The following is a 15,084-nucleotide window of genomic DNA, read 5'->3' on the forward strand; positions in this document are numbered from 1 at the left end:
GTGTTATGAGCAGGAAAAATAACCTGAGAATGGGGATATCATATGCATACATGGTCCCTTGTGTTACTCAGCATATTTTGGCCCAGGGGAGCTGCTGAAACTGATATGTCTCTTCTATTGATATTCTCAAAAAGTTTCAAGTACAATTTTTTTTCAAGCGAATGTTTATGAAAATTCTTTATGAACCAACTCTGTGGCAAATCTCTGACAAATTGAACTTTGTCATGTTTTGAGTTATAGTTCATTTGATCCCCCATTTTTGAATTGTTCCAGGGAAGTCAGGGTGTTTTACTCACCATGACCAGAAAGAACCCTTTTGTGGGCAAGTCCTTGGTCATTGGAAAAAGTACACTTTCCTTTCTTGGCCATAGGGAAAAGACATCTTTAGACAAGATGTTCAGTAGCAGCAATGGCTTTGTCTCAGGCTACCCTCCTTTTGTTACCATGAAGTCCACCAGAAAGTTTCTTTCTATCCTGAAGAAGGTACATGATTAAAGAAGGCTGTGTAACATCTGCTGAGCACTGGTCTAGCAGTATTGGCTCTTCACAGTGCCGGTGGCTGACTAAGGCTTCAGATAAAGATGCTTCTCAGCTCTGCTACTGGAGATAAGTTACATTAGAGAAGCTAGAAATGGCGTTCGATTTGAGAATATAGTTTAATAAGTGCAGATATAGGAAAATGAGGTAGCATTTCAAAGATAACATGTGTGGGACATGATAGATTGCTATTACAGAAACTTAAAATAGAGTCAAATGAAAAGCAAAGCCTATGTGAGATGGCCACTAGTCTGTTTTTCCCTCAAAAAAACTTATCTTCCTCCTCCAGCTAGCAACAGTAGAATTCCTGATTCTTTGGCAGCCCCCCTTCCACAAAGCACCTTCTTCAGAATAGTATTAGAATTTCTCAGGAGAGAAAGGGGGAAAGAACCTAGTATTCTAACAGGAAAAGGGACCAAAATATGGTTAACAATATTCTTCTTGACTAAAGCTGCAATGCAACATCCAAATGTTTTACTGCCTTGAGAACGGGTTTTCTGCTGCTGCATAGCCCTGGAACATGCAAAAATACTGATGAATGGAATTTCAGTGCTGAGAAGCCACAACCAACTTTTCTCCACTCAGCAGGAATCGTAGGAAAAAGTTTCTGTTTCCGCATCAGATGGCATGACTTTCCATCAGGTCTGGAAACTGATATCTATAATTTGAGAACTTAATGAAATTATTTGTCTTGTTTTTTTCTCTAAAAGTACAGTGGAATCTTGGTATCCACTGGCATTCCATTTTGGAACTCCATAATGCATTCAGCCACTCGATGGGGTGAATAATGGAATAATTTCATTCCATTATTCACCCCATCTAGTGACTGAGCATGGTATAGCATCTATACCAATGCATTCTGGGGCAGCAATGGAGGAGCAAGAAACTAGAAAGTGGGTCTTTAAAGTTATCTTTAACCTTGAGAAGCTTGCAACTGGTGTAGTATAAAAGTACAAAGATAGGAAATTGGATTTTGGTGCTTTTTTCCTTGTTACAAGGCATTTAAAGGTGGACCCTGTTATCAGTGGCAAAACAAATCAATGGATGTTGAATCAGTGGATACTGAGGTCCTACATGTATTAGCTCTTTTGAGATTTTTCTCTTTCTATGGCCAATGGAATAGTATGCCTGTCAACAATGTGATCTACTGGTCTGCAGTAGGTATATTTATTCTGTTCTTTTCTTTCAGTTTGCAGCTACAGGCAGTGAAATCCCCGAAGTTTCTGGTCTTCTTACCTGCACTGCACACAGACTTAGCCAAGCTGGAGTGAAATATCAACAGACTGTAAAGTTGGTGAATGATCTCCTCCAGATACTAAAATATGGAGTTTAGATTTGTAGTGATATTCAATTGGATCAGAAGAGTTGAGCAGAAGAAGGTGAGATGGTAATCTGTCTTTTTCAAAGAGCATTTTCTTCCTTATATTTGAAGGAAGTCTATGTCTGACGTGGTAATGTTATTTAAATGCACAAATAAATTGTAAAGGTATTTTATAATATTAACAATTTACACAGCATGGGCAGTGTTATACTTGATCATTCTGGAGTCTTACACTAATTAGAATCTGCTTGTGGCCTAGAACACCTTCAGTTCATTTGGTCCAAGACAAACTGGAAATAAATCAAACTTGTACTGCAGTTTTTTTCTTCATATAGTTAATACTTGTAACCCTCAAGTGTTTTTTTTCAGCATTGACCAGAAAATAATCTTTTCTGCCTTAGGCTCATGAGAGGTTTTTTTCCCTTCAAATTCCAAATTTTTTGCATAGTTTCCAAGCCCTTTCAGAATTATATAACTACTCATTTCTGATATGCCAATGTAGAGATTGAAAGTCCAGTCACAAGCAAGTGATTCTTTTGGAAGTAAGTATGTGCATCAGATCAGTGAGTAATTAACTTCTTCAATTTTTTGTGCTTCCTTTTGGGGGGAAAAAACCAATCAAATCTCATACTTTGCTGAAGTGACATTAATCATAAATTGTACTTTCCAATTGGGGCAATGTGGACCACTGATCTTTTCCTGAACCACTGACTTTTGATCAATGGCAAGGAGGTCAATAAAAGGTGACTTGTGACATTCAGGAATGGATTTTTCAATTCCTCCTTCACAGTTGAACCTCTTTAGACTCTTCCAATTAGAGACTGAGCAAATTTAAACATAATGTTCCCAAGTTGTGCAGCTTAAGAGCCTCAGTGGGGAAAACAGTGAAGCGGTTTGGAAATCCTTGCCTTTTGTATTTACATAAAGGGCATATTTCCCAAAAAGTACGCACTTAGGCGTTTACTTGTTTGCAGTGGCGTCGCTGGGGGGTGCGGGCCGCACCGGGTGACGCGCATGGGGGGTGACACACTGGATGGGTGATACGCTAAAATCACGATAGTTAGGAGTAACCCCATCATGTTGTATGTCGGTCGGTCTGTGGAACTCCTTGCCACAGGATGTGGTGCTGGCGTCTAGCCTAGACGCCTTTAAAAGGGGATTGGACGAGTTTCTGGAGGAAAAATCCATTATGGGGTACAAGCCATGATGTGTATGCGCAACCTCCTGATTTTAGAAATGGGTTAAGTCAGAATGCCAGATGTAGGGGAGGGCACCAGGATGAGGTCTCTTGTTATCTGGTGTGCTCCCTGGGGCATTTGGTGGGCCACTGTGAGATACAGGAAGCTGGACTAGATGGGCCTATGGCCTGATCCAGTGGGGCTGTTCTTATGTTGGATGCGGAATTTCCAGCAGAATGCAATGCAAAAAAACCAGAGTGAAATATCTCCTTTCTAACAAAAGTCATGGCCAAAAAACCGGAGAACAAAAATGCATGGAGCCCTCTGGAAAGTGAAACTGAGCTGTATCGTGTGTTTACTCGTGAGTAGGCAAACTTGTCTTAGTCCATCAGAAAGGGCAAGCTGAGAGGAATCCAACAACACCTGAATGGTCCTGATCCAATGAATGCAGCCCCCAAAAACATCTGAGAAGGAAGTCCCTCCATCCAAGCAGACAATTGTATTGAGCCCTATGGAAAGCGAAACTAAGCATCAGGTCGCATTTACTCATGAGTAAGCAAACGTGCCTTGGCTGGTGGTCAGGCCAGGCAAAGGGGAATGTGAAGCCACTGGAATGGTCCTGATCTGATGGAACTGGAGCTCAACATATGCTCCAGAAGGCAGCCTCCCCCCCCCCCCCAACTAAAAAGGATCAAAATAGAGGCTTCAGCTGATAAGGTGAACTTTTTTGAGACTTGTGAAGCCAGGTGGATCCTGACAGTGATCTGGTTTAAACAGAAGTTCTTACATTGAACTGGACTCTGGGTAGGGCTGAAAAACGTACTGATTTTGGAGGGGGGTGTTATTGCAGGCAAGCTGCAGAGGAAATTCACTTGGTGGAACAGAGCTGGCTTCTGCTTATTTAATCATTTGTTTTACTTTAATTATTTATACTTATTTATTTTAATTTGCCGGATGATGTCACTTCCACCATGACATCACTTCTGGTGGGTCTTGGACAGATTGTCATTCTAAAAAGTGGGTCCAATGCTAAAAGTTTGGGAACTGCTGCAATAAGGTGTTAGTAAGATGACACCCAAGGGGGGTGACACCACTAGTGACCAAAATCACAATTTGGAAGAATAATACCAGCACGTTATATATCAATCAATGCGTCATTTCATGCAGAATGTGTTCTATTTTTGTTCTATCAAAAGGTACAGCCAAAAAACCAGTGGGGGCGGAGTGATGGTACATCACCACGCCCACCACCTGGGGTGTTGCCCCATCCACTGCATGGGGGGTGACGCGCTGGCATCCCTCACTGGGTGACGTGAACCCTAGTGTCGCCACTGCTTGTTTGTGAATTTACTTTGTAGGCTTTTCTTTGAAAATCTGCCCCCAAATTGGACCATGAAACTGTTTACACCCACGAGTTGCTTGGAAGATGAATAAGTTGCAGAAAACCAGAAAAAAGGAGGGAATGCGTAACTACATTGCACTGTGCATGATGAAAGCCAGCTCCCTCAGATCTGAGTGCAGTCGTTCCTGTGTGCAGACTGGCCATTCTCCTGCCTTCTGCACCAGCCCACTGCTTTGCATCTGGATGAAAATGGAGATGCATGCAACTCTGTGGTCTCAAGCCAGTGAAACAGTCTTGAGGGGCTACCTTGTTCTGACAGCCAGCTGTCATAGTTTCAGCAGCCAAGACCTTTCCAGTGGTGTAGAATAGTTTGCAATGGATAAATCACGGACATTTATTTCTCTCTACTCTGTAATGTAGCCAAAATGCCAGCTGCTCCTCCCACTCAAGCACACAAATTTTGTGTCTCTTATGAGTGTATTTATACAGCACATTTTCACAAAGCTGGATGTTCCAGTATTCCCCTTGTTACAGGAGGTTCATTCACATTTCAAAGTACCTGAGGAGCAGCAGGCCTATGCTTTTCTGTTTTCTTTAGAAATGTATCATTCCTCTTGTTCGATGTCTGTGCAGCTTCTATAGAGCAACAAGTGGACTGTAGATGTGTTCTGTGCACTGCAGTCTTTTGCAGGGTTACAAAAACAGCCTATTGGCAGGTGCTCCAAGCGCTCATAATTCACAGCAACATCAACATGTGGGCCTGTTTAAATCCACCTACTAAGTTGGCTGATGCCTGAAAGCTGATGTGTTTTTTCCTTCAAGTGCTTGCCTGAGCTTTCTAAAAGACATGCTTACGGCTGCAATGTCAATACTACCTTAGCTTTGATTCTGGGAATTTGCAGTAGGGTGGTCCATTTTGAGAGCAAATGCCAGAAAGGAGTTTCCCTTGCTTATTCTGGCTATCTTCCTTCAACCATCTGTCTGACTATGTAAAAGGAGTTAAAACCTCTAGAGCTGCTTTCTGAAGGGCTTAAGTGTACTCAGACTGACTGGATCCTTTAACAGTGAGTGCTGTGCAGCCAACATGGGCTAAGACTGAGGTCTCCCACTCCCATCTACGCATACAACCTGCCCCCCCCCCCCATTCTGGACCGTTTTCAGCTGGCAGCAGCAAAAGTTTCAGTAGTATAGCTCCTACCAGGCAATCATTTTGCCTTAAATAATAATTTAAGTACTGAGAGAGGAAAAAGAAAACAATTTGGTGAGTTCATTACTGCTTGGGATTTGGCTTTCAGCCCATTTGCTTTAATTTGGCTGTTAGCCTGTTCGCTTTAATCACAGTCATTCCCTTTATTATTCTTTATTAGCCAATTAATCTCAGCAGTTACTAGAAGTGGGAGAAAAGCTGCTGCTATTTCCCAGGTATCTTTCTGCATTCCTGAATTATTTCTAACTATTTTGAAATCTTTTCACTTTCCATGTTCCCTGTAAATTTCATCATGCCCCAGGAGACATTAAAAAATAATTCCACATTTGGAGGCATCAGGCTAATTCCTGATCTTGAAAAATTGAAGAATTGTTCATATTTTCTTATTTTGCTAATTGTTTCAGAACTTGCGTATCTCGTGTTTCCTCTATTCCTTCCTTATTTTGTCCTGGGAATTCCACTCTTGGGTTTTCTTAGTTAGTTCAGTATCCATCCCCTATGTGTAGATAGTTGATTCAAGCACACAGGTTCTTAGAAGAAAACAGGTTAATCAATGTAATGTTTGAAGTTTTTAATTTAGCCTGTATATAAGAAACCAGTTGTTCTTATTCAGAAATATTAATGTGTTAAATGTGCTCAGAAATGGCCTAATCCTTTGGTGGTCTTATGCTGATGGATCTCATGATCTGTCAGCATAAAGCCTTGGCCACTTTCGCATGAGGTGCTCCAACAGTAGGCAGCTTGCTGACTATGAGCACTATGGGTTTGGCCACCAAACCCACACTGGAGCAGGTAGATAGCAATCTGGTAGTGGTTCAGGGGAGGATCATGAGCGGTTCAGGGGCAGATCGCTTAATGGTAGGAGACCACACCAAGATCCTTGTCCACTTTTCCCAGCCTGACCTTCACTCTAGACTCTTACGATTATGTATGTAAGTATTTATTCTATGTCAATAAAGGTTCAGTAAGCAAGTACTCTAGACTCTCCTCTGACTTATGGAAGTTAAACATTGGGCATGGATCTGAGGTGACCCATTGGAGGCCAGGGAAGTAAAAAAGATTTTTAAAGATAAAAAAGATTTAAAAAGCATAAGATTACTACAGGATGAGAATGTAAAAGTTAACAAAGGTGTTCAGAGGGATAGCTTTGTTAAATGTGCTCAGAATCACAGCCACCAGCCTCTTGGTTGCTTTTGCTGCTACAACCTGTTAGGAAGCCTAATTGAATTTGTTGATACCAACTTTGACAGAAACCTGGTTTGAATCCAGATCCTTCTTGTGAACAGTGATGGAATAATGAACATATGTACAGTTTTGCTGTATTTGTTACTTCTTTCATACTTTTCACATAAAAATAGAAATTAAAAGTTTCAGAATGGAAGACATGGGTCCAACTCAACATAGAAGATGGCAACCAGTTGTAGGCTTAGGAAAAAAATACCCCACACATTTAAGTTGTCTCTTTCTGGTTAGTAAATTTATTTCAAGGAAGGCGTCACATTTCAAAGTGGGCCTACTTTTCACCTAGCAAGACACAACGTTTACTTTTTATTGTGTTTGTTGAGAAGGTAGCTTCCACTACACTTTCCAAGATAAATATAGCAAGAATACCTGGGAGAAGAATTTGAAATGCTTTAAACTTTTTTTGTAATGCATGTTGAAAACATTTTTATTTTGTTTTATTTTAACAACTGATAAATCACCATTGTAATATAATGTGCAGTTTTTACCATTGTAACAATTGTTTCATAACAAGATTAAATGGCTGAAAAACACACAAATTTATAACTTGAAGAATTGCACTATTAGGTGAAAAGCTAACAACTTTCATGTAATTATCATTAATGAGTCCAATCATCCAGCTAGTCTCTCGCTATAGAGTTATGATATTTGCATTGTACTACCATTCTCTCTGATCAGCTATAGTATTAGTTGCTGGTGTTTAGCCAATACAATTTTACCTGCTAATAAGAAGCTAATGTTAGAGAATTTCTGATCCTACAAGTCTGTCACTGGATCTCTCTTAATTCCCCAAAGCAATTTGGGGCCATGCATGAAAGTAGGCTTCAATCTAGTCCTTGCACTTCAATGACAACTTAAATGATTCTAGATGTTGCTCAAGATTAATACTCTTATGATGGATGACAGGGATTGATAATTTGCTATGTTTCTCACAATATTTTTGTTTACTTTCTCATTGACTTTCTCATATAGGATGCTGAATGATGCTCAATTAAAAACACATTCAAGTCAATTACCATGTATCATCCATTGTTTTTTAATGTCAGAGGGTAAATGCTGGGAAGACCCCCAATGAACTCATTTATCATTTTCTACCAAAGTTTCAACATAGTTCTAGTAATAAGTAGTGAGGATAGTGAGTGAAAGGAGATTCATCTTAATTTGCTAAAGTACATTCCAAGCCACAATCACTTTCATGTTTCCCCAAGGTTCTAAACCCTTTCTTGCACTCTTAATGTTCATAATTACCCACAAAATGTTTGTTTGAATCCTTAAATCGACAATAGAATGCAGGACTTCTTTGCAACATTTCACCTACAGTATATTTTGAGGCTATACCCTTTAGACCTCAATTTGGAATTCTCGTGTGTGTTAGTAACAGTATAAGCAGTCAGTGAAGCTATTGGAATTAGGTAATTGCATCCCAATTTGTGGTGATGTTTCAGAAACAAACATCTTCTAAATCCACATTTTAGATGGCTAGTACCAAAATACTTGCAGTCTTGAAACAGGATAGATGACTTCACAGGATCTCTGGAAAGGAAGCTAGACTTACTAACTAGAAAGTTATCAGATTAAGAATTCGAGATACGGTACTATTAGGTCAAAACTTCTGTTTTGGACAGCACTATCATGGATAAGAATAAAAAGGATTTTATCCTAGCTAGTGATTCTGTGGTCTTTTGTGGTCATTCTTTGCGGACATTCTTATGGCTTTTTTTTTTATAATGCTTTATTTATTTATTACAGATACAGGTAAGGAAAATTGGATAGACTTAGGGCTAGGACTACATAGGTTACACACGAGGGTGGTGGCCATCGATTACAACAAACATTAATCCAAACGAAAATAATAATCAATACAAAAATTATCATATTCTTTAACCCAACTGGTTAATACTTTAACATTCCATATTTTTCCTCTAACCTTATCTATCCCATCATAAAAAAACACTTCAGACTTTTACTTATACACTCTTCTTACCACTAAACTAGTCTCTAAAATAAAATCTCTTATCTAATTCTTAATTTCTAATATCACATCTAAAAACAAATATCTCCAATTACAATAATATTATACTTCGCTTATCCACCACATATTTATTAACCCAAAATACAGATTTAATATTTTCTCCAAAATGAATTGACATCTATAATTTATTTTATTTACCTTCTTTTTTATAAAATAACCCTTTTATATGTCTTAATACCACTATAGTTTACACAATACTTATATTCCAAAATTGCAGTCCATCTAATTTATTTCATATATTTACCACTTTAATATTCACTATACTTATATTCCAAATTCCCTTTTCATCCACTTTAATTTAATCTAATAAAATATTTATCTTAATACCACTTAATTTCCGCAATATTTATATTTCAAATTTTCATTTGCATCTATTTTAATACATTTAAAAATAAAATAAAATTCTATTTATTATTCAACCATTTTGCCCTTCTTATTGTTTACTTTGTACTCTATCTTATTGGTGTTCCCTCTTAGTCCTCCTACTGGTTCTTCCACTTCTTCTTTTTCTTCTTAAGTCCCCCCCCCCTGTTTTTCTTTCTTCTTTTTCATTCTGTTATTCTTGAATTCAATCCATAAATTCTTCCTCTTCTTGAGACAGCTTGCTCTCTGAACATTTCGTCTTTTTTCTTCCTTAAGATTCTCAGTTATTATGACAATTGCTTCTTCCATCTCGTGTCCCATTTCAAAATACTCCACTTCTTTAACTTCACCCGACATCTGATCCATTCTTTTTTATTCTCTATTGTTTATAATCTGTTCCCGTGAGTTTACAAGGGAGGAGCTTATTTGCCCAATTTGTTCAGAGAGTTCTCTGACTTGTTGCTCCATTTCTCTTCTAAAATCCATCAGAAAGTCCATCAACAAGGCCTGGCTTTCACGATAATCTTTTAGATTTTCAAAAGCCATTTTTATCAACACCAACTCGAGCCACTTCCTGCAGGGCTACTTTCTAATTTTGTATCCAGGGCTACTTTCCAAATTTTTATAGCAAAAAAAAATCAATCAAATCCACAGTCAAATTAGGTTAGTATGCCTTTAAATGACCAAAAGAAGAAGAAAAAATTCAAACCTCTTGCTGCGAAACCGAAACCAGCAGCGTCCAGGCTTAAATAAAGGCTTTTTGCTGGGAAAATGAAGGTAGACTTTATTTCCGTTAAAGATTACTTATTTATTTCTCTTCGGTACATACCATTTAAAAAAAAATATGTAATCTTGTACTTACTCCAGCAGGGGCAATACCAATTCACCTATTCCCCCCCTGGGTGGCTAACGGCCAGCATGAATAATCTTGAATTATCTCCTCCTCCTCCAGACTTCTTACAGTTCTCAGTAAAACTTTTTAACGAGCCAAGTTCACTCACTCTTAATAGCTTTTTTCGCTGCGATGTTGTTGTATCTAGGCCGTGGGAGGACGGGTTTTCAGCTCTCCGAGCTTCTCAAAGATGGCGCCCGGGATAGATATGCTTCAGCACAGAGCAAAACAGAGAGAAATCCTTGAAATTGCCTGTTTCTAAGGACCCCCCCGTTCAAGCTCTCAGCTCTTCGTACCGTCTTCCTGGCACTGAAGCTTGCCTTAGTTGTTTAGGCACATGAAAACATATCTATTTTGCAGTCTCTTTGGGAACCCCCAAAGTTCACTGCAACTTCGCTGAAAGTTAGCTCCGCCCCCCCTTATGTCTTTCTTTCATGGTTGGCAATAGCATTGTCAGCATTGTACCAGGCTCCTAAGTGAATCTACAGAATGATGTTTTCTGAATCTCCCATCTCTGAATTCTTTGAACCTTAAAATATGTTCCTACCAAATGATAACTTCAACTGCTATAATGGTGGCTATTTCTTCTGTACCTAAGATTACTTTTAAAATGTTTATTTTTAAATTGTAGTCTTTTTCACGGTTTGTGGAGGTACATTTCATATTGAGTAATGGTCTTGTGCCTGTAGCACCTATGCAGGTATCCTCAACGGGATGAATAGCTGGGGAGATATGTGCATGAAGACACTAATGATGTGAGAACACAAAAGCGACTGACTGCATAAAGGCCTGTAAGGGGAGGAGTGGAAAGGTATGTCTCTGGAAGGGGGCTCACATAGTAGCCCATTTCAGAAAAGCCATAGCTCAGCAGGGAGGGCGGGTTTTACATACAGAAGGTCCCAGGTTCAATTCCTGGTATATCCAGTTTGAAGACCCCAGCTCCTGCTCTCCGCCCGCCCCCAGAACCACCCCTCCCTCCATCCTCCCGGTGGCCAAGTTCGGTCAACTCAACCCTCCCTGCCAGAGTTGGTGTGAAGGCTGGAGTCAGCTTCTGCGGGCTAGCACACGTCCCTGTGCCAGTCCAGCTGACTCTTGTGGAGGCGCAAACGTGCTTTACAGCACGGTAAGGATTGTACCCTGAATTGCTCAATTGGCTCTTAAAAGCCCAAACAGGAAGGAGCTGGCATTGACTGCAAACCCCTAAGCAGTTATACCAGTACTTACCAGCATTGTAGTTTCTCTAGAACATTGAGGTTTTCTAACTTTAATCAGTTTTGGAATAAACTTTTCCACTTGGACTATGTTACCACCGGTTTGTTGCTAAAGTAACTTTTCAACTTCTAAGATGATACTCTTCCTAGATATTTAATAGGTTGGCTCAGATAGCTTTAAATATTAGCGTAACAAGGTGCTTTACCCGACGCAGAGGATAAATAATAGATGACTGTCAACTTGATCTCCTGTTCACGAACAGTTCCTGGCCTGGCCTGACCACTGTTGAAAATAGAATTCTGGGCTAGATGGGGCTAGGTAAAGTGCAGCAACTTAAGATTTTAAGTTCTTAGAATTCAGGCAATCCATCTATCCTGCATTTCCTTTGAATGCAATATGGTTGTACTGTCACAATAAAATAACCACTATTCAGTTTGTGGTGACTCCGGATAGAAATAGTAGAGCTTATGCTATTGTTGACACAATACCACTATACTGTGTTTTTGCCTGGATGAGAGCATACAGGTCACATCTGATCAACCGTATTTTGCAGGTTGCCCAACCCGTGTTGAGCCTGGATCAGACCTGACCTGTAGCCCTCCAAACACAACTTGAGCAGAGCTCTGGTTCCAGCCAGAGGGCATTCTGAGGGCCAGAAAGGCCACATGCATCTGGTCTCATCTAGAGGCCTACAGCGAACAAGACCCACAGATTTCATTACCCGTGGGTCTCCATATCTACAGGAAACTGACCCCCTGCAGATACCAAGGCACCACCTGTATTTGAGAAGGGGAACTAAAGCACTAAGCAAAAGAAAGTAGCACGGGTAACACTGGCATTCAAGGTGTATTTTCCAAACCTTGGTTCAGGAGCAATTATTGCATTGGCTTTCAGCAGAGAAAAGGCAGGGTAGAAATATTTTGAATAAATAAATTGCATCTATGCATGAACTTAAGCCTTAAGCAACATCATAATTATTTGATCTTTGACATTTTGAGGAACTAAGTAGGAGCATCCATACAGTAGAAAAACCACAATATTGTGCTTATGTCAATTGATTTTCCACTGTGCTAGGTGTTAACTCTTGCAGGAACTGGGGGGGGGGGGGTTGGGTTGGGTTGAGATTTTGTATCTCAATTTACAAACCCAAATCAAATGAACAGTTAGACATTGTAAGCTTAGATAAAGACAACAGCTTTCTTTTCATGTACTTTTAGGGTGGGATAGCTTGACTTAGCCTTTGCATTTTTCACAATGGAACAGCAAAAGAGGTTTGCTTTTCCTCTAACACCCTCTGCAAAAACCTGTGAAATAGAGCATAACTTTCTTCATGAATAGGATCCTTTCTTGAATACATCAAAAGATCTACATTAACAGCCACTGCAGTAGCTCAGCATGGTGTCATACAAATTCCAGATTCTGCCTGAAGTTGGAAGACTGAATCCAGGCCTGCTGACAGAGTAATTAGAATTAGTACAAGTAATTAGAATTTAAGAATTGTATTTTAGCTTGGGAGGATACACAAGAGACCCTATGCATATATGCCTGCTTTGGAGTTAAGGAGGAGCAATGGCTCTGAGAAGTTGGCCAGCTAGAAAAGTTTTGAAGTCTCTTTTTTGGTATTCATACTTAGTAAGCCAGTTGACACCTTCAGCCAAAATTGAGAGTTGAAATATGTGAAACCTCCACTGCCTTGTGGCTACATCCAGTTATGGAAAAGACTTCAGCAGTCAACCTCGAGGCAAGAGCCGGAGTCCCTGAGGCAGTTCATGGCTGAACACAGTCACGTTCTGGCAACTCCTGCGATGCCGCTGGAACCAACTGTATTGGCTTCTGCCTTTCCATTGGACCATTTCAGCAATGTGGAGAGGGGGGATTTGCTGCATGAGTAACAGTCTATCCTCCATATCTACTTTACCCAGGCTTCGAGCACTGGAGAGGACACTCTGTTCCAGAACCACTTTTCAGAGCGCAATACCATAGTGTTCAAAGACTGAAGTATGCCAATGTATGTATAGCTGCACAATGTAATTTAAAATACAACAGCTAAGCCACACAATGTTTACATCATTTATTTGTTTAAAAAAACATTCCCAAATTAACAGAGCAAGTTTCATTAACTGATTTTGACATGATCCCCTCATCACTACAGACCTAGGAACGAGAGCTGCATTTCAGAGAGGACTTTTTATAGATCAACTATTGTGCCCATTTTCTAAGTTATTCACAGTAGAAGGTTACCCAGAAAAGAAATATTTGTCAGGAGTCTTCTCCATTAAGCTTATATCCATGAAAACACAGGCTTAGGTCAGTTTCAAGGCTTGCTATTGTTTGTCCATGGCTATGTAACAATATAACATTACCCACCATTACACAGTTCAGGATTTTGCATGGTCAAGAAATTTTCTCCAAGCCAGTTTAAAACTAGCCTACAATATTTAAACCTTTCAGCAGATTTTTATTGCTACTGAGAAGTAGACACCATTTTCAGTTAGCACAACATGGCTGTTTAAAAACAGGACCTTCAGCTTTTCCTGGTGCCTTTTTGGCCTGGTTTGCCATCTGCAGCTGTCTTAACCTCACGCAATAAATTTTACTAACAATAAATGTCATCCAGTGGCTTGTGCTATGCAGTGAACTGGAACCACACACACTTGTGAGAGTGAATGGTGGGGAATAGGTTTATTTATTTTTTTCTTTTTCTTCTTGATCGTCACAACCCTCTGGAAAAGATAAGTACTGAAGTAAAAATGTTTGTCAGCTGATTGTTTTAGCGGTCACATAATCCTTCCTTTGATGTCCAGGGTCACTGAAATCCTAGTACCACCAGGGTCTGGTAGCAGATATATTAAAAGTCTCTGATCTTTCCTGCAAGGGAAACAGTGGTAAAACTTATTACTCTGTCACAATGAAGGAATGCTGGCTTTTTCTTTTTACTGGGGGGATGGGACACATGATTTTCTTTTGCTATCCTACTTCTTGAAAGAGGGCATCTCTATCTGTCTAATTTTCCATAAACACAGGCAGAGAGAGAAAATTGATCACAACAGATATAATAGAATAACAACTGGCACAATATTCCTGAATGTCACATGCCTTCTTATCAATAACTTTGAGAAGACTGTAGGCCTGGCAGAGTTTTCCATGGTATGGAAGCAAAATCACAACAGAGTGGCAGGAGGGGGCATTTTCATAATTGCATCTGAACAGCTTTCTGAAAACCAGACTTAACTGAAAAGAACAAGAGGCATGACTACTCCTTTGCAACATAGCATTAGTTCTCAAAATAGTGACCAGTAGATTGGATGCAGGAATGAATCCCTCAAGATGCTACCAAATGACAGTTCCTCCTTTAGTAATCATATTTTGACACATCCCACATACACTGCATCACCCCCACCTACCCACTGGCAAAGCTACAATTTCCTTCTGCAAGGCCGAGGTATGTAGTCCACCATGTAAAAATGTGTGATCTTCCTCAAAGTGCCAGTCTGTTCTACATTTGATATCAGACATGAAGAGTTACGTGTTCATGGTCGCTGTGCATTTAGAAAAGATTCTTTTTGCTTTAGGGCTCGACTCCTGTTCCTGCTGAACTGAGCCAGTGTGTAAAATCAGAACTGATATCAGCTCAGTAGGCACCGGAGGACGGGTCCATCAATAGCCTGGAACAGCAACCGCTGCAAGGGGTACCTCCAGTAAGAAACAGCCATTTATTATACTGCAACATCAGACACATCAGGACTACTTTCATTTTA

General features: G+C 39.9%; 2 protein-coding genes across 7 annotated transcripts in view; one reads left to right on the forward strand and one right to left on the reverse strand.

Annotated features, from left to right (window-relative positions):
- The window catches only part of FANCC (FA complementation group C), a 78,962-nt gene extending 76,448 nt beyond the window's left edge, over positions 1 to 2,514 (forward strand). For both annotated transcript variants that reach the window (XM_066617753.1, XM_066617752.1), the window contains exon 15: positions 1,727 to 2,514. In XM_066617753.1, the coding sequence (XP_066473850.1) occupies positions 1,727 to 1,870 (144 nt within the window). In that variant the 3' untranslated portion in view covers positions 1,871 to 2,514. The remainder of the gene's footprint in view (positions 1 to 1,726) is intronic.
- A 10,866-nt stretch (positions 2,515 to 13,380) lies between these two features.
- The window catches only part of AOPEP (aminopeptidase O (putative)), a 265,274-nt gene continuing 263,570 nt past the window's right edge, over positions 13,381 to 15,084 (reverse strand). For all 5 annotated transcript variants that reach the window (XM_066615751.1, XM_066615746.1, XM_066615747.1 and 2 more), the window contains one exon: positions 13,381 to 14,194. The gene's annotated coding sequence lies outside the window, so the exon portion shown is untranslated. The remainder of the gene's footprint in view (positions 14,195 to 15,084) is intronic.

The sequence above is a fragment of the Tiliqua scincoides genome, chromosome 2, assembly GCF_035046505.1.
Source record: "Tiliqua scincoides isolate rTilSci1 chromosome 2, rTilSci1.hap2, whole genome shotgun sequence".
Classification (NCBI taxonomy): domain Eukaryota; kingdom Metazoa; phylum Chordata; class Lepidosauria; order Squamata; family Scincidae; genus Tiliqua; species Tiliqua scincoides.